Source organism: Myxocyprinus asiaticus, chromosome 28, assembly GCF_019703515.2.
Source record: "Myxocyprinus asiaticus isolate MX2 ecotype Aquarium Trade chromosome 28, UBuf_Myxa_2, whole genome shotgun sequence".
In the NCBI taxonomy this organism is placed as follows: Eukaryota; Metazoa; Chordata; class Actinopteri; order Cypriniformes; family Catostomidae; genus Myxocyprinus; species Myxocyprinus asiaticus.
Genome location: NC_059371.1, coordinates 19,708,312 through 19,726,542, shown reverse-complemented (window position 1 = coordinate 19,726,542; position 18,231 = coordinate 19,708,312). Strand labels below are relative to the sequence as shown.

Below are 18,231 nucleotides of genomic sequence, written 5' to 3'. Positions count from 1 at the left end.
GAGAGCAACCCATGGCTCCGGTGGCTGGAGTCTCTGATCCTCCGAGCTTTTCACACACCGCCTGGTATATATGTCCTGGAGGGAGGGAAGCTCACCTCCAATGATGTGTCTGGCAGTTCGCACCACCCTTTGCAGTGCTTTGCGGGTGTGGGCTGTGCTATTGCCGTACCAGGCGGAGATGCAGCCAGTCAGGATGTTCTCTACAGTGCAGGTGTAGAACCGTGTGAGGATGTGGCGGTTCATTCCAAATTTCCTCAGCCGTCTCAGGAAGAAGAGGCGCTGATGAGCCTTCTTCACAACGGCTTCAGTGTGGATGGACCATGTGAGTTCCTCAGTGATGTGGACACCCAGGAACTTGAAGCTGCTGACTCTCTCCACTAGTGCTCCATTAATGGTGATGGGACTGTGTTCTCCATCTCTTCTCCTGAAGTCCACCACAAGCTCCTTTGTCTTACTGATGTTGAGGGAGAGGTTGTGCTCCTGACACCAGTGTGTCAGAGTGTGCACCTCCTCTCTGTAGGCTGTTTCATCATTGTCAGTGATCAGACCTACCACCGTCGTATTATCAGCAAACTTAATGATGGCATTGGAGCGGTGTGTTGCCACACAGTCATGTGTGTACAGGGAATACAGGAGTGGGCTGAGAACACAGCCCTGTGGGGCTCCAGTGTTGAGGGTCAGTGATGAGGAGATGTTGCTGCCCATTCTAACCACCTGGCGTCTGCTTGACAGGAAGTTCAGGATCCAGCTGCACATTGAGCCATTTAAGCCCAGAACCTGAAGTTTCTCATCAAGCTTGCAGGGCACTATGGTGTTGAATGCTAAGCTGTAGTCTACAAACAACATTCTCACATAAGTGTTCCTTTTTTCCAGGTGGGAGAGAGCAGTGTATTGTAGATGCAATGGCATCATCAGTGGAGCGGTTGTTGCGGTAAGCAAACTGAAATGGCTCTAGTGAGGGAGGCAGCACAGAGCAGATGTAATCTCTGATTAGTCTCTCAAAGTATTTGCTGATGATGGGGTCAGAGCAACAGGACGCCAGTCATTTAAGCAAGTGATTTTGAATTGCTTTGGAACAGGCACAATGGTGGACATTTTAAAGCATGTGGGGACTACAGACAAAGAGAGGGAAAGGTTGAAAATGTCCGTAAAAACACCAGTCAGTTGGTTCGCGCACGCTCTGGTGACGCGGCCCGGAATGCCGTCTGGACCCGCAGCTTTGCGGATATTCACCCGTCGGAAGGATCGGGTTACATCCACTACAGAGACGGAGAGCGAACTAACCTCTATAGCTTCGGCCACGAGAACTCTCTCCAGGAGGGTGGTGTTATTTCCCTCAAAATGAGCATAAAATTATTTAGCTCATCCGGGAGAGAGACAGCGGTGTTGCGGCGTAGTTTTTATTCCCTTTAAAGTCCGTGATGATGTTAATTCCCTGCCACATGCTTCTAGAGTTGGTGGTGTTAAACTGTCCTGCAATCTTGTTCCTGTACTGATGTTTTGCTGTTATGATTTTTCGGAGGGCATAACTGGCTTGTTTATGCTCCGTGTTCCCGGAATTAAAAGCAGAGGTCCGCGCATTAAGTGCCGCGTGAACATCGCTATTGATCAAGGTATCTGGTTCAGGTACATACATATTGTTCTGGTCGGAACGACGTCCTCTACGCACTGATGAAACACGTTATGCTATCAGCGTAAAGCTCGATGTCGTCATCAGAGGCGGACAGGAACATCTCCCAGTCCGCGTGATCAAAACATTCTTGTAGCGTATGATTGGTCTGACCAGCACTGGATTGTTCTGAGGGTGGGTGCTTCCTGTTTCAGTTTCTGCCTGTAAGCGGGCAGAAGCAGAATGGAAGAGTGGTCCGATTTGCCAAATGGTGGGCGGGGGAGGGATTTGTAGCCGTCCCGGAAGGGAAAGTAGCAATGGTCCAAAATCCGGTCTCTCGTGTGTTGAAACTGATGTGTTGGTGGTATTTTGGTGCGACTGGTTTGAAACTGGCTTTATTAAAGTCCCCAGTCACAATGAACGCGGCCTCAGGGTGCGCGGTTTCCTGCTTGCTTATAATCCCGTACAGTTCCTTGAGTGCCCGGTCTATGTCAGCTTGTGGCGGGATGTACACAGCAGTGATAATGACTGCTGTGAATTCCCTCGCTAGCCAGAATGGTCGACACAGATTCCAGATCAAGAGAGCAGAAAGACTTGATAGAATGTACAGTGCATCCAGAAAGTATTCACAGCACTTCACTTTTTCCACATTTTGTTATGTTACAGCCTTATTCCAAAATGGATTAAATTCATTATTTTCCTCAAAATTCTACAAACAATACCCCATAATGGCAACGTGAAAGAAGTTTGTTTGAAATCTTTGCAAATTTATTAAAAATGAAAAAACAAAGAAAAAAAAAAAAAAAAATCACATGTACATAAGTATTCACAGCCTTTGCCATCACACTCAAAATTGAGCTCAGGTGCATCCTGTTTCCATTGATCATCCTTGAGATGTTTCTACAACTTGATTGGAGTCCACCTGTGGTAAATTCAGTTGATTGGACATAATTTGGAAAGGCACACACACCTGTCTATATAAGGTCCCACAGTTAACAGTGCATGTCAGAGCACAAACCAAGTCATGAAGTCCAAGGAATTGTCTGTAGACCTCCGAGACAGGATTGTATCGAGGCACAGATCTGGGGAAGGGTACAAAAACATTTCTGCAGCATTGAAGATCCCAATGAGCACAGTGGCCTCCATCATCCGTAAATGGAAGTTTGGAACCACCAGGACTCTTCCTAGAGCTGGCCACCTGGCCAAACTGAGGGATCGGGGGAGAAGGGCCTTAGTCAGGGAGGTGACCAAGAACCCGATGGTCACTCTGACAGAGCTCCAGCATTTCTCTGTGGAGAGAGGAGAACCTTCCAGAAGAACAACCATCTCTGCAGCACTCCACCAATCAGGCCTGTATGGTAGAGTGGCCAGACGGAAGCCACTCCTCTGTAAAAGGCACATGACAGCCCGCCTGGAGTTTGCCAAAAGGCACTTGAAGGACTCCCAGACCATGAGAAACAAAGATTGAACTCTTTGGCCTGAATAGCAAGCGTCATGTCTGGAGGAAACCAGGCACTGCTCATCACCTGGCCAATACCATCCCTACAGTGAAGCATGGTGGTGGCAGCATCATGCTGTGGGGATGTTTTCAGTGGCAGGAACTGGGAGACTAGTCAGGATCGAGGGAAAGATGAATGCAGCAATGTACAGAGACATCCTTGATGAAAACCTGCTCCAGAGCGCTCTGGACCTCAGACTGGGGCGAAGGTTCATCTTCCAACAGGACAACGACCCTAAGCACACAGCCAAGATAACAAAGGAGTGGCTCCGGAACAAATCTGTGAATGTCCTTGAGTGGCCCAGCCAGAGCCCAGACTTGAACCCGATTGAACATCTCTGGAGAGATCTGAAAATGGCTGTGCACCGACGCTCCCCATCCAACCTGATGGAGCTTGAGAGGTCCTGCAAAGAAGAATGGGAGGAACTGCCCAAAAATAGGTGTGCCAAGCTCGTAGCATCATACTCAAAAAGACCTGAGGCTGTAATTGGTGCCAAAGGTGCTTCAACAAAGTATTGAGCAAAGGCTTTGAATACTTATGTACATGTGATTTTTTTTTTCATTTTTTATTTTTAATAAATTTGCAAAGGTTTCAAACAAACTTTGTTTGTAAACAGCGGGTCGGCATAGAGGAATTTGAAGTCCGGTTTACGGTGTGCAATTGCTGAACCAATGTCCAAAAGTGTTTGTCTGTCGTAGACAATAAGGCAGACAACATCCAATACAAAAAACATAAGAATTGTAAACAAAACACTACATGTTGTGTCGGAGTTCGCAACGCAGCAGCCATACTCGGCGCCATCTTGAGTCCAATCATGCACATCTGACAATTTGTTTCTAGCATTTCACTCTGTCAATAGCACACACTTAAGCGTCACTGCGCTGCTACAGTTTAAATTGAATACAGAATTGATTCTACATTTTTGATAACCAATACAGAATCATTGGAAAAAGAATTGATGCAGAGAATAAATTTTTTTTCTCCCTGCTGGACCACTGAAATTTTGTATAGTGCCCATGAATGTTAGATCTTGCTATAATAACTTTATGAAAAAGGAGAACTTTAAGATATTTATGTACTATTCGGTTAAATGCTTTTCCATAACCCTGTCACACCTGCTAATTTTTCTGACACAGGAAACAAAACCTTTCAGTGAACGTAATGACTTTTAGGCAACAGCACTTAAATCATATACAGGTTACGTAGCCATCACATGCCTGGGCAAAAGCTGGAAGAACATTGTTGAAAATTTTAAAATGAATGACCATGAGGAGTCAAACGTCTGCTGAAGACGATGAAATTGTGACATAAGTTCACACCATATAAAGATTAAATCCTAAACAGAGTATACTTCTTGAACTTCAAAAATCAAAAAGGTAGCTTACCCCGAGTTTACTTGTAAACAAACAAGTTGTTTACATTCATTCTTGGTCTAACAAACATGTGGAATCATCGACCTCAAACATGGCTTATCATTTGAAACACAGATATTATAATATATAGATCTTGAAGGGATGTTGCATGCTGCTGGCACCCCTTATGATATAATATTGGGAGGGGGCTTTAATCTTTTGATGGACTCAGTCCTTGATCATAGTGAAGCAAAAGTGTGTAAGCCCCCTAGAGCAACATTGACGTTTCACAGGATGTGTAAAAATCTTGGACTTACAGATATCTGGAGACTTCTGAACCCATCTGGTAGGGACTATACATTCTTCTCATAAATCCATAAGATTTAATCTAGAACAGATTTTTTTTTTTTTTTATATCCAAGTACCTCATTTAATCTGTTGTTGACTGCTCAATTGGAAACATTTTAGTCTCAGTGAATTTAGAGGTGTTGCCACATATGGAGAAAAGGAAATCATATAGTTGGCGCTTTAATGTATTCTTTTTGCAAAATCCTGAATTCCAACAAATGTTAAAGGCTGAAATCAATGTTTATATGGAGACCATCTGGTCCTCAGTATCCTCTGTGGGCGTGGCTTGGGAGGCACTTAAGCTGGTTCTTAGGGGCCGGAACATACAGTAACGGCTCATTCACCAAAAAATCCAAAGCATGAGATCTAATGGAGTTGGAAGGAAATATTAAAAGTGCCGAGGCAGAGCTGAAGCGCTGAATGTCGTCTGATGGCCTCAGAGAATTGACATGATTGAAATATAGATAATACAATTTTTTCATGGAAGGTGGAGTCTTGGCCATTCAGGGCAAGACGGTCATACTTTGAGTCAGGGCACAAAGCAGGGAAGCTTTTAGCTAGATATATAATGCAGAGAGAGTCTTTTTCTACCATTCCCTCAGTGAAATCTGCTGGTGGCGAAATATTTTCCTCAGCCAATGATATTGATAAGGCTTTTAAAAGAATTCTATCTTGATTTCTATAGTTCCAAATCTTCGTCTACTGATGAAGATATTAGAAACTTTGTGGAATCATTAGAATTCCCTTAACTGACGACTGAGCAAAAAAATTCTTTATTCGGAGATAACCTTGGAGGAGCTTGGCGAGGTAATTAAGGCCTTGCCTACAGGCAAGGCTCTGGGGCCAGATGGCTTTGCCACTGAATTTTTTAGATCTTATGCTACAGAACTGGCTCCACTTTTGTTAGAAGTTTACATGGAATCATTAATGGAAAGCTTCCGCCAACCATGACACAAGCCCGGATCAGTCTGATTCTTTAAAAAGGACAAAGATCCAAACGAGTGCAAGAGTTACCGTCCAATTTCCCTGATCCAGCTAGACGTTAAAATATTGTCAAAAACCGATTAAATAAAGTTATGACATCTCTTATACATACAGACCAGGTGGGGATTATTCGGAGCCGTAGCTCTTCTGATAACATTAGGCATTTCATCAATATTATGTGGTCAGTGGCGAATGATCAGACTCCGGTCGCTGCCATCTCACTTGATGCCGAAAAGGCGTTTGATATGGTAGAATGGGATTATCTTTTGGTTTTGGAAATATACGGGTTCAGGAATACTTTTATTGGATGGATTAAGGTACTTTATAGACACCTGGTAGCGGCAGTACAAACAAATGGAATAATTTCAGATTATTTTACTCTGAATAGGGGCACTCGGCAGGGTTGCCCTCTTTCCCCATTATTGTTCTGTCTTGCCCTGGAACCATTAGCAGCCGCGATAAGAAAGGAGGATAATTTTCCAGGGGTGGTGGCGGGAGGTATGGCGCATAAGCTTTTGCTTTATGCAGATGATATTATTCGTCTCCGACCCCACTAGATCTATGCCTTGCCTCCTCAGAATTATAATTAAATTATAATTAATTCCTTTTCTAAATTCTCAGTTCTCAGGATGTTTGGGCGGTAGGGGGGTGGGGGGGTAAGACTTAATGTATATAATTTGATTCCATATTTCCTGTAATGTTTATTTAATTTGTGAATGGAATCAAAAACTGTTAATAACAAGAAGAAAAAGATGGTGTTCTGGATTGGAGGAACTCACAGGTGCACACTCTTCCTCTGTAAGAACAGTTTCCTCGGCCTCAGGTAAACACTCTAGAGCATCAAAATACAGCCACTGCAAAATGGGCATAAACTTCCCTGTACAAGCCTGTGTGTGAAGAAAAAAATGAATAAAAGAGCATTTACATCATTAATGAAAAAGAATACATAATTGGAAAAACTGAAACTATAATAAACCATGACCACACATTTTGTTTGATACACAGTATATTAAATTTGAAAACTTGACATCCCACCTTCATTAAACACTAAAATGCCACTAGATACCAATGACAATAGAGTCTTTAATGCCGTTAAATATTTAAATTACATCAGTAGATGCATTAACTTTGGCAGCCCTAAAATACTTAAAACTGGAAATTGAAAACAAACTAGAAAACACAAAGAAACCTGGGTGAATGTATTACCTTCAAAACCTCCTGGGCAGCAAGCCCACCAATAAAGGCATTGACAGGTGCCAGGTCTCCATCAGCCACGCAGGAAAGCTTTTTGATAAGTGCCTGGTCCAGCTGCTCCTGCTTGGCAGATCCGGTCTGTGCAGAGTTCACCTCTTCAGCCAGAGTCACGAGCTCGTCCGCATCCGACTGCAACACAGAGAGAGATGAGATCACTGCTGAATCACTCAGTCTGATGTCCACAGCTCAGCATTCTTAAGCAATTAAACTGAATACAGTGAGCACCAGACCATTCTAATATTACCAGACCTGTGTATTGGTTTTTGGTATTATATATCCAAAGAGTTAATCTTGTGCCTTCAATTGCCTAGTCTCAGCCTCAGATGGCACACCCAGACCATCTGATGTGTTTTGCACATAAACATGAGCCTTCTCAATATAACAATCTGACTGGCTGGCTTTACACAATTTTCAGGAATCAAGTCAAGGTGGTGAGGATTTAATGAGTCTGCTGATAAACAATGTTGTCTTTACAAGCTCCCAGACTTCTAAAGGAAGAACTAGTCACTGGGATTGTTTGCAAGATTTGTGATTTTAATCCTAGGGCCCTATGAAATCAGCTTTATTATTTCCAAAATTGTTCCGTTTCATTTTTTTCAGAATTCAATGTTTTAAAGTTTAATTAAAATGTATCATAAAAACAAATGTCAAATCAAATTAATTCATAGAATTTTAACCCAAATAAAAACAGAACAATTACTTTTCAATATACCATTGCATTATTTTTATCAAATGAAATGCTTCTGTACCCTCACAGCAATCTAAACACAACATTGGAGGTTTTTTTTTTTTGTTAATAGTCTTGCACAGCAGAGCATCACAGTATTAAAAAAAGTAATAATGAAAATGTATTCTTTACAACAGCACACTTGCTTGAGATATTGCTTAAATGTAATTATTATCGATTTATTATTACTACATTAAATATTATATTTTACTAGAGATCAATCGATATTGATTTTTTTTTTTTTTTTTTACAACCATTGCAATACTGATTATTTGTATTTTTACATGTCTCATAACTGATATGCAGAACCAATTTTTAATTAATTAAATTTGTATTTCATCTTTATTTAACCAAAGTTGTTTGAATTTTAATATGTAAAACAGCGCTCGCACACAAGTAGGACAAATCTCACATTAATTTATTTATTAAGAGGCCCTAAGAGAAAAAAACATGCTAAAGCGCCCATGAGGTAGCCATGCCTCTGGTAGAATGCGCTTTCAAGCCCTCTGGAGGTCACAACCCCAGACTATTATAACTTAATATAATAGCTTCCACTACCAAATGAGATATGGGTGTGATATGGGTCTGCCTTTATCAGAATCAGCCCAAGAAACAAAAAGCTGATTACTCTTCTTCAATGCCTTAGTCCTCTCCACATACAAATGTAGAGTACAAAAAGGACACAGACAATTAAGCTGCTCATACGGTGGCAGGTGAAAAGCCAGCAAGTCCACCGGCTCACCTTAGGCACAAAGGCTGGATTCATTTTAAGATACACTCTCGACAAATCCACTGCAAAGCACATACAAGAGTGATGTACCAACAAAGCATGGAGTTCACTAACTCACTTTGTGGTCGTCAGAGCCAGTAACAAATCTGACTTTAGTGAAAGGAGCTTCAATTCCACACTTTCAACTGGCTCAAAGGAAGGCTGAGAAAGTGCATTTAGAACCACGGACAGATCCCACTAGCTGTTTTGACACCCTGTTCAAATGCAGAGCGCCCCTCATAAACCTGCAAACAAGCGGGTGTTGACCTATTATACTTCAGTCAATTCCCACACGACAGGCCGATATGGCAGCGAGATAAACCTTGACGGAAAAAAAAGGCCCTGCCTTTATATAAAAGTTTCTGAAGAAAACACAAAACATCTACCACCGCACATAAAAATAGAACGATGTGTCTGTGCACACACCACTGCTCAAACAAACTCCCTTTCCAATCGTACACAGAGCGCATTAAGGCAGCCCTCGCACTAAATCGTTTCAAGGGGTAAACCCGTGACATTCAAATTTTGCCTTTAACGGGCCAAGCCCAAAGAGCTACTCGGTCCAGGGCGAAATATTTCCCTCCGTGCCTGCGACAGCAAGTCTCTGTGCAGCGGGAGGGGCCAAGGCTGGCCGTTCAAGAGTTATTTCTGCCAGCCACAGTTTCCCCGGCCAGTACGGGGCGATCCGTATGACTGAGTGACCGTATTCTCTTACTCTTCTTAGAGTTGGAATGATTAAACAGTGGGAAAAACGCGTAAAGTAGCGCGTAGTGTTGGGTTCGAGTCTGAGTTTAGACTGAGTCCATAACAGGCCGAGTCCGAATGAATCCATTCAAGAATCTGAATTAAATTTGTAACAAACATCAATATTTTAAGCTTAATTTAACCTTCACAGCTAAGAAAAACAATGTCAATATAAATGCAAAAAAACAAGATTAGTATCCTGCTGAAACATATGCTTTAGGTGTATGAAGACAATTCAACAATTCTTACTGCATTCTGTTGACATTTCAATCATTTGCTGCTTTTCCCCTCCACTCAAACATACAAAGTGAAAGCTGTGTTAGCCTTTACAACCAGAGTTATTTCGAATTTTTATTTAGTTTTTATTTCTACTTCATTTTCAATTTGTTCATTCAATTTATTTAAATTTTATCTAAAATTATGGTGAAATAAATTTAATGATATTAAACACATTTAACACATTTAATAAATGGTAATATTAAAACATTTAATAATGCCCATAAAATTAAATACAACAACAAAATAAAAACCGAAAAGATACCATTAAAAAAATATTTATATACTACAGTACTACACTTCACACTTTTCAGTCCTCCTGCTGTGTTCAGGTGTAGCCTACTTAAAATCAAGATAACATTTTTGACACTCACCTTGGGCTGACTTTTTCACATTATATTTAGTATGGATAATAGGTGAATAGACTTCTCCCCTCACTTGTGTTCTTCATTGTATTTTCTGACCTTTTGCCATTGAAACGCAAGTGCCAGCTCTACAGGTAACACAGAGGTTGCACTACAAATATGTGACGGACTGAGTTGTACAATTTCCATCATGGTCTATTTCATCCATCATATTCGTTTAAATGTCCCTGATACGTAGTAAATTTGATTTTGTCTCAATGTAGTTAACATTTTCAGTTAGAAATGACTGCGTAGTAAGCGTGTGTCTGAAAACGTGATTATTTAATAATTTGTAGAGTTGGGGAACGTACTTTATAAAAAGTGCTTACGTTATTGATATTTCTGGATGACAGCAGCAGAGCACATCTGGCGAATGGCGATCTCTTTCCCAAAAACACATACAGCACGGGCGCATGGGCGAGAAAGTACTTTGAAAAAGTGTGCGTTCTCAGCCAGAATCCCACGTAAGGACATATACACGTGAAAACTGATGCGCAGTATCAAATATACCATATGTATGATAGTACTAACTGTAGAGAGCACATCAATATAAAGACAAAGCCAAATCCCTGACATTTAGAGGCAATTTTGAAATCCCACCCGAATGCTTTTTTCATGTCTGAAAAAGAGGACATGTCTGGGGAAAAGAGGATGTATGGTCACCCAATGTTACGTTATATTTTTGTTTGTTAGTTTTTCATTGCATCACAAATGCCATGGACTCGATCGGAAATCCCAAGTCCGAAAGGTTCGAGTCCGAGAAAAAAAAATGCAACCAGGTCTGTTACAAGTCCAAGTCCATTAAAATTGGATTCGTGACTCGGACGAGTCCAAACTCAAGTACACCAACTCTAGTAGCGTGTATGGCCACGAATGCGCTAGAGCATTCACACCCATAGGAGCAAATCTCTCACCAGAGAAGAACAGCAGGCAATGAGCATTTTCGTACGATGCAAAGAGATCTACAGAGGTTCGCCCATATTCCTCCCACAGCTGACTCACCACCTGAGGATGAAGCTTCTACTCTCAGTACAGAGGATTCACCCTGGACAGGAGATCTGCCCCATATTCTTCACTCCCGGAACATCGCTCGAAATGAGAGCGCGCGTGCACCGCTCCACACAATCAGCTACTGTGCCAAGCTGTGAAGTCGCTGTGAACGCGTGCCCCCTTGTCAGTTTATGTATGCCACAATTGTCGTGTTGTCAGATCTGACTTGGACATAGTGGCTTTGAAGGAACCACACCCCAACCTGTGAGTGACATGTCTGTCGGGGATTCTCCAGTGACGGAAAGCGAGCATCCCCTCTGACATCACTGTCACCCTGCAATTTAAGTGATGGCGAGAACACAAGTGCTGAACTGCTATCCAGTGCTGAAACTCTCTCATTCGCAGTAGTCCCAAAGGAACGTCTAACACTGTCGACGCCATCAGACCCAATGAATGACACTTTTTTTTTTCCCTCTCTGAAGCAAACTAGTTTATCGGTCGGCCGATATTAGCCTTTCACAGATATATCAGTATTGCCGTATATGTTTTCAGATATGAACACTTTTTTTCCAGAACATATAGTGCAGAAAACAATGCTTGGGTTGGTGAGACACAATGCTGGAAAGTAAATAAATAACATCCATCTTTTTCTCTCTGTGACAACAAGCTTATAGCTAACTTACCTTGTTAAGCTAATGTGTTAACATGAATTCACCAAACTGTTTTGTTCAGCATTCACAGTTTCGTACCCCCTTCAACTGAACAATTCCAGTCATTGCATTTACAAAATGTAATATTTAAAAGTTTGGTTTTCCACTGTTGAAAGTTTCCCCTGAACTTGTATATCAGAATACGGTGTAATACCACAGTCGCTGTTCATCTTGACTTGGTAGGTTTTACACCTGCCAAGTCAAGAGATAAACAGCGGCAGTGGTATTACACTGTAATACTGCTTCTTGTTTTATAACCTGCCCCTAATTGACTGGCAGTATTTAAATAGTCAGCATTTGACTGATACTAAACAGTACTACTGATGTTTATTTAGCTATTTATTTTATTTGTATTTATTCTTTATTTTCTCAGTGTTCATTTCTAGAATTGGTTGACAATGTATAATAATAATAATGTCAAATATTCTTTGATAAAAATATTTAAGAAAGCAGCATTCGGAGGACCTTTGCATAGTCATATTGGTGCAAAATCGGTGCACAATCTGCATAGAAAAGGTCTGTTTTCATTCCAGCTCAAAAATTAACTATATCGGCCATCATATCGGTAATCAGTGAATTGTCCCCCTCTAAAATCGGTATCGGTCGGGCTCTAGTTACTGCCCAGCACTGTGTATGTATCTCTCACTCTCTCTAATTGTGTGTGTGTGTGTGTGTGTGTATTTATATTATATATATATATATATATATATATATATATATATATATATATATATATATATATATATATCACACACACACACACACACACACACACACGTTTTCCACATCGCTTAAATCATTGAATCTTGGCAACATATTCAGAGTTTTGTTTGAGACAGTTAGTTGCAAGTAAACAATGTACTTGAACAGATTGGTAAGACAGCCCCTGCTTGTTTAAATTAAACCAACCAATTTAAATTACCAAGTCTAGGCAAAAAAAAAAAAAAAAAAAAAAGCTTCAAAAGGTCAGACTTTGTGCCATAGCTCACCTGATTCCAGGGCTTTGGCGGACGACTGTACTTCTTCTCAAAAGCGTGCAATGCCTGAAAGCCCACATGCAGTTGGCCTGGGCGATCAAATTTAGCAAAGTCAGTCATCATAAACTCTGGTTCGGTCAAGGAGGAGGGCAACGATTTCTAGGGGAAGAAAGTATGCGCATGAAATAAAAATGGAATAAATCACTTTATATGCATTCCACAATACTAGTCTCAGCAAGGGTGTCAACTTACAAAGGCAATCGTCTTGGGCATCTTGACTTGTGTGACAATACCTCCTCTCACATAGTCTGAGAAAGAGCTGGTGTCACAGATGCTGAAGGTGTAAGGACCTGATGGCAGAGGATGTTACAGTCACATACAGACCACAAGACTGCTAACCTTCCAACAGTACTGTCGACTCAAGCACTAATAGAATCCTTTATAAAACTGAGCAGTAACTATTGAATTAAATAAAACTATGAATCATACAGCTTAAAAATATTTAATAAAGGATATGCCATTGAGTATGGATATTTCATTAAGTAGGATTTTTTTTTCAACAAAACCAAGATTCAAAGCATAATGGGACTCCTAAAAAAAAACATTTGCAATTATAAGCCATCTGTTCCTCTGGTCTCAGGAACTTTGTCTCTCATCAGATCCTGTTCTACTGAGGTAGTGGTAGTGACTTAAGTGATGGATTATTATTGCCCTACACCCACGGTTTTCAAACTGTGGGCGCCAGACCATGTCAGGGGAGGCACGGAGATTGATGATAATTTCACAAAGAAAAAAAAAAGACAAACACAATAAATATGTATAATGTGAAGATAAATGAATATCATTGGCATAATCGACTACAGTCCTGCTTAAAGGACCATAGCGTCATAATATTGTTAATGTCAAGAGCACAACATGCATATCATGCAAGAGCGCATCCATGTACCGGTTGCACCAGCGCAAATCTCTCCGCTCGCACGTGGATAACTCTCGCTGGATACGCGCTCTCTAATAAACTACGCTACTCTATGACATTCGCAAATCTATTATAAAGCCACACAGCTCTGCCTCTGTTCATTCATACTCTGCTTCTGCAGACGTGTTATATCAAGGGAGAAACGATACCAGAGTTTGAGTAGTCAAGTACTTACCATTTGGCCGGTCACTTTTTTTTGGTTGTGACCATAAAGCTCTATTTTGGTCTCGACACTCCAAATTACAGTGTGCCAGAAGCTGTGAAGCATGTCAAGTTGTTGTCGGGCATATTGTAACCAGGCTTTTTTGTGGCATTGGCGCAGTAAAGGCTTCTTTTTGGCAACTCGACCATGCAGTTCATTTTTGTTCAAGTATCGTCCTATTGTGCTCCTTGAAACAACCACACCTTTTTCCAGAGCAGCCTGTATTTCTCCTGAGGTTACCTGTGGGTTTTTCTTTGTATCCTGAAACAATTCTTCTGGCAGTTGTGGCTGAAATCTTTCCTGGTCTACCTGACCTTGGCATCAAGAGATCCCCGGATTTTCCACTTCTTAAGTGATTTAACAGTACTGACTGGCATTTTCAAGGCTTTGGATATCTTTTTATATCCTTTTCCATCTTTATAAAGTTCCATTACCTTGTTACGCAGGTCTTTTGACAGTTCTTTTTTGCTCCTCATGACTCAGTATCTAGCCTGCTCAGTGCATCCACGTGAGAGCTAACAGACTCATTGACTATTTATACACAGGCACTAATTGCAATTTAAAAAGCCACAGGTGTGGGAAATTAACCTTTAATTGCCATTTAAACGTGTGTGTGTCACCTTGTGTGTCTGTAACAAGGCCAAACATTCAAGGGTGTGTAAACTTTTGATCAGGGCCATTTGGGTGATTTCTGTTATCATTATGATTTATAAAGGAGCTAAACAACTATGTGATAATAAATGGCTTCATATGATCACTATCCTTAAATAAAAGAGTTTTTTGGCATGATCAGTCATATTTTCAAAATCAATGCCAAAATTTCACAATTTCTGCCAGGGTATGCAACCTTGAGCACAAATGTATGTTAAGTACATTTTTTTATTCACTGTGTTAATGCACACACACCGTTACATGCACTTGAAATCATTAAAACAACTCCACAGATTTCATATTAGCAAACTATAATTTTGGCAAGTCGTTTACAGGGTTGGGAGGGTTACTATTGAAATGTATTCCACTAAAGATTACAGAATACATGCTGTAAAATGTCATATGTAATGTATTTCGTTTCATTATTCAAGGTCAGTAACGTATTCTAAATACTTTGGATTACTTCTTCAGCACTGGTAGATTTTTTCACTTGTTTTGACTATAAAAACTCTGCCAGTACAGTAAGACAAAATACACGTTAAAAATACATTCTCTGAAAAACCTAAATATCTTATGCAGTGTTGTTTCTAAAACAAGATCAATCAAATTGATCTTGTTTTAAGGATTTAGATATTTTTACAAGAAAATACAAAAATTATCAAGAATATGATTTTTGCCCTAATATCAAAGGTCTTACTAGAAAAAAAAATTATCTAACCTGCATTTTCTTGATAAAAAAATATGATTGTGCCCGGTAACGTGCATGTAAAATGGCTAGAAATAGCATTTTATCTTAGCATAAAGCTGACAATTTACACAAGGTTTATTTCTATTTCTTCTGCTCTAAACTTACTTCAAACTTACTTCTCTGTCTGCTCATATGAATGTAACATCATAAGAAAGTGTTTCACCGCTGTTCAAATGTACTTTGGATCGCATCATTTATATTTATAAATGTTTTCCATCTGAAAGGACTAAATATTAAATGAAACAAATGACAATAAAATGCAAAGTAATCTCTTCAGTAATCAAAATACTTTTTGAATGTAACTGTATTCTAATTACCAATTATTTAAACTGTAACTGTAGTGGAATACAGTAATTATATTTTGTATTTTAAATACGTATTCCTGTTACTTGTATTTTGTTACTCCCTAACCCTGGTCGTTTAGGACATCTAATTAGTGCATGACACGTATAATTTACCCAACAACTGTTTACAGACAAGACTGTTTCACTTTTAATTGACTAATCACAATTCCAGTGGGTCAGAAGTTTACATACACTAAGATAACTGTGCCTTTAAGCAGCTTGGAAAATTCCAGAAAATGATGTCAAGCCTTGAGGCAATTCGCTTCTGATAGGCTAATTGAAGTCAACTGGAGGTGTACCCGTGGATGTATTTTAAGGCCTACCTTCAAACTCAGTGCCTCTTTGCTTGACAGCATGGGAAAATCAAAAGACATCAGCCTCCACAATCTGGTTCATCCTTGGGAGTAACTTCCAAACGCCTGAAGGTACCACTTTCATCAACAATAGTACTCAAGTATGAACACCAAAGGACCATGCAGCCATCATACCACTCAGGAAGGAGATGCATTCTGTCTCTTAGAGATGAACTTTGGTGCAAAAAGTGCAAATCAATCCCAGAACAACAGCAAAGGACATTGTAAAGATGCTGGAGGAGACAGGCATCTATTTCCACAGAAAAACGAGTCCTATATTGAAATAACTTGAAAGCCTGCTCAGCAAGGAAGAAGCCACTGCTCCAAAACCACCATAAAAAAAAAAAGTCACACTACAGTTTGCAGATGGGGGCAAAGATCTTACTTTCTGGAGAAATGTCATCTGGTCTAATGAAACAAAAATTGAACTGTTTGGCCATAAAGACCATTGTTATGTTTGGAGGAAAAAAGGGTGAGGCTTGCAAGCCGAAGAACACCATCCCAACCATGAAGCATGGGGGTGCTTTGCTGCAGGCTACCCAAAACGTTTGACCCAAGTTAAACTATTTATAGGCAATGCTACCAAATACTAACCAAGTGCATGTAAACTTCTGACCCACTGGGAATGTGATGAAAGAAAAAAAAGCTGAAATCATTCTCTTCTATTATTCTGACATTTCACATTCTTAAAATAAAGTAGTGATCCTAACTGACCTAAGGAAGGGAAGGTTTATTTGATTAAATGTCAGGAATTGTGGAAAAACTGAGTTTAAATGTATCTGGATAAGGTGTATGTAAACCTCAGACTTCAACTGTACACCTTAGCCAAACACATTTAAATTCAGTTTTTCACAATTCCTGAAATTTAATCATAGAAAACTTGCCCTGTCTTAGGTCTGTTAGGATCACTATATTTTAAGAATGTGAAATGTCAGAATAATAATAGAGAGAATCAATATTCAAGTCAGTTTGTACCAGAAATTCTCCCTGCCCAGTAGGGGGCGATGTGCATGAATGCAAATCACCAAAACAAAAATAAATGTTGAACTGTTTCTGACCCACACCTATCATATCGCTTCTGAATATATTAATTTAACCACTGGAGACTTATAGATTACTTTTATGCTGACTTTGTGCATTTTGGAGCTTCAAGATTTTGGCACCCATTCACTTGCATTGTGAGGACCTACAGAGATTAAATACTCTTCTAAAAATCTTTGTGTTCTGCAAAAGAAAGCCATACACATCTAGGATGGCATGAGGGTGAGTAAATGATGAGAGAATTTTCATTTTTGGGTGAACCATCCCTTTAACTGCATAATTTTGCAGAAATTAACTGCAAAAATAATGAGTATTTAACTGTGGCTTCACATGTACCAGGTCATTCAGTTCATTTAAGAATGAAGTTTCACGAGTGCCGCTTCTTCAGAGCCCTTCACGCTACATTCCTGTCAGACGCAGAATCACTGTGCACGCGATGCTGTAACCGGTAGGACTATGATTGCCAAGTATGCGATTGGCCGCTCCTGTAATCAATCACGTGAGAGTCTGACCCCCAGATGTATATGACTGTCTTCAGCAGAACACAACTTAAGATTTTTATAAGATAGACCTCTGTCAGGTCCTTATAATGCAAGTAAATGTGTGCCAGTTCTTTGACGGCACCCATTTAGCAGCAGCATAAAAGTAATCCATGCGACTCCAGTCGATCTATGAATTGTATTCTGATGAAGACAGACAGTCATATACATCTTGGATGCCGTCAGGTTAAGTGAATAATGAGAGAATATAAATTTTTGGGTGAACTATTCCTTCAAGTAACGGTTAATCTTCATGCGCTCTTCAGGAGCTGCTCTGGGTGCGATCTGTGATACACGTCTGTTGGAGTTCATTTCGAGTGCTCAAATGCAATAAAACCAGAAAATGCACCATGCACCACTCATGGCAAATTCGCTAGAAATTTTCTTATTTTGAAAGTAAAATGTGATTAGTTTTTATAGAAAGTTTTGTTAATCTCTATGGCTAGAAAAACTCAGTCAACTCACCCAATGTCTTGATCTCTACTGGTTCACAGCCATTAAGCTCTGACATGCCCTGCACTTCTGTAAAAGTGACGTAGTCTCCGCTCTCAAATCCATGCCGTGCTTCATCCAGACACGTAACCACACCAGCACTGTCCTTTTCACACAACATGAACAAAGCAAAAGGTTCAGACAGCCAGATGTGTAATGATTGACAATCTAGTTCATTTTGCCTCTAAAATAGACTTAAACTTTTATGCTACCTTCAAATGTGTAATATGGTCCAGTTTTTT

General features: G+C 40.1%; 1 protein-coding gene across 3 annotated transcripts in view; it reads right to left on the bottom strand.

Moving 5' to 3' along the window:
* Positions 1-18,231, bottom strand: part of LOC127419060 (ubiquitin-like modifier-activating enzyme 1) — a 62,134-nt gene that overhangs the window by 23,181 nt on the left and 20,722 nt on the right. For all 3 annotated transcript variants that reach the window (XM_051660133.1, XM_051660134.1, XM_051660132.1), the window contains exons 8-12: positions 17,963-18,095; positions 12,896-12,993; positions 12,656-12,802; positions 6,999-7,175; positions 6,572-6,679 (exon numbers count right to left, since the gene is read on the bottom strand). In XM_051660133.1, the coding sequence (XP_051516093.1) occupies positions 6,572-6,679; positions 6,999-7,175; positions 12,656-12,802; positions 12,896-12,993; positions 17,963-18,095 (663 nt within the window). The remainder of the gene's footprint in view (positions 1-6,571; positions 6,680-6,998; positions 7,176-12,655; positions 12,803-12,895; positions 12,994-17,962; positions 18,096-18,231) is intronic.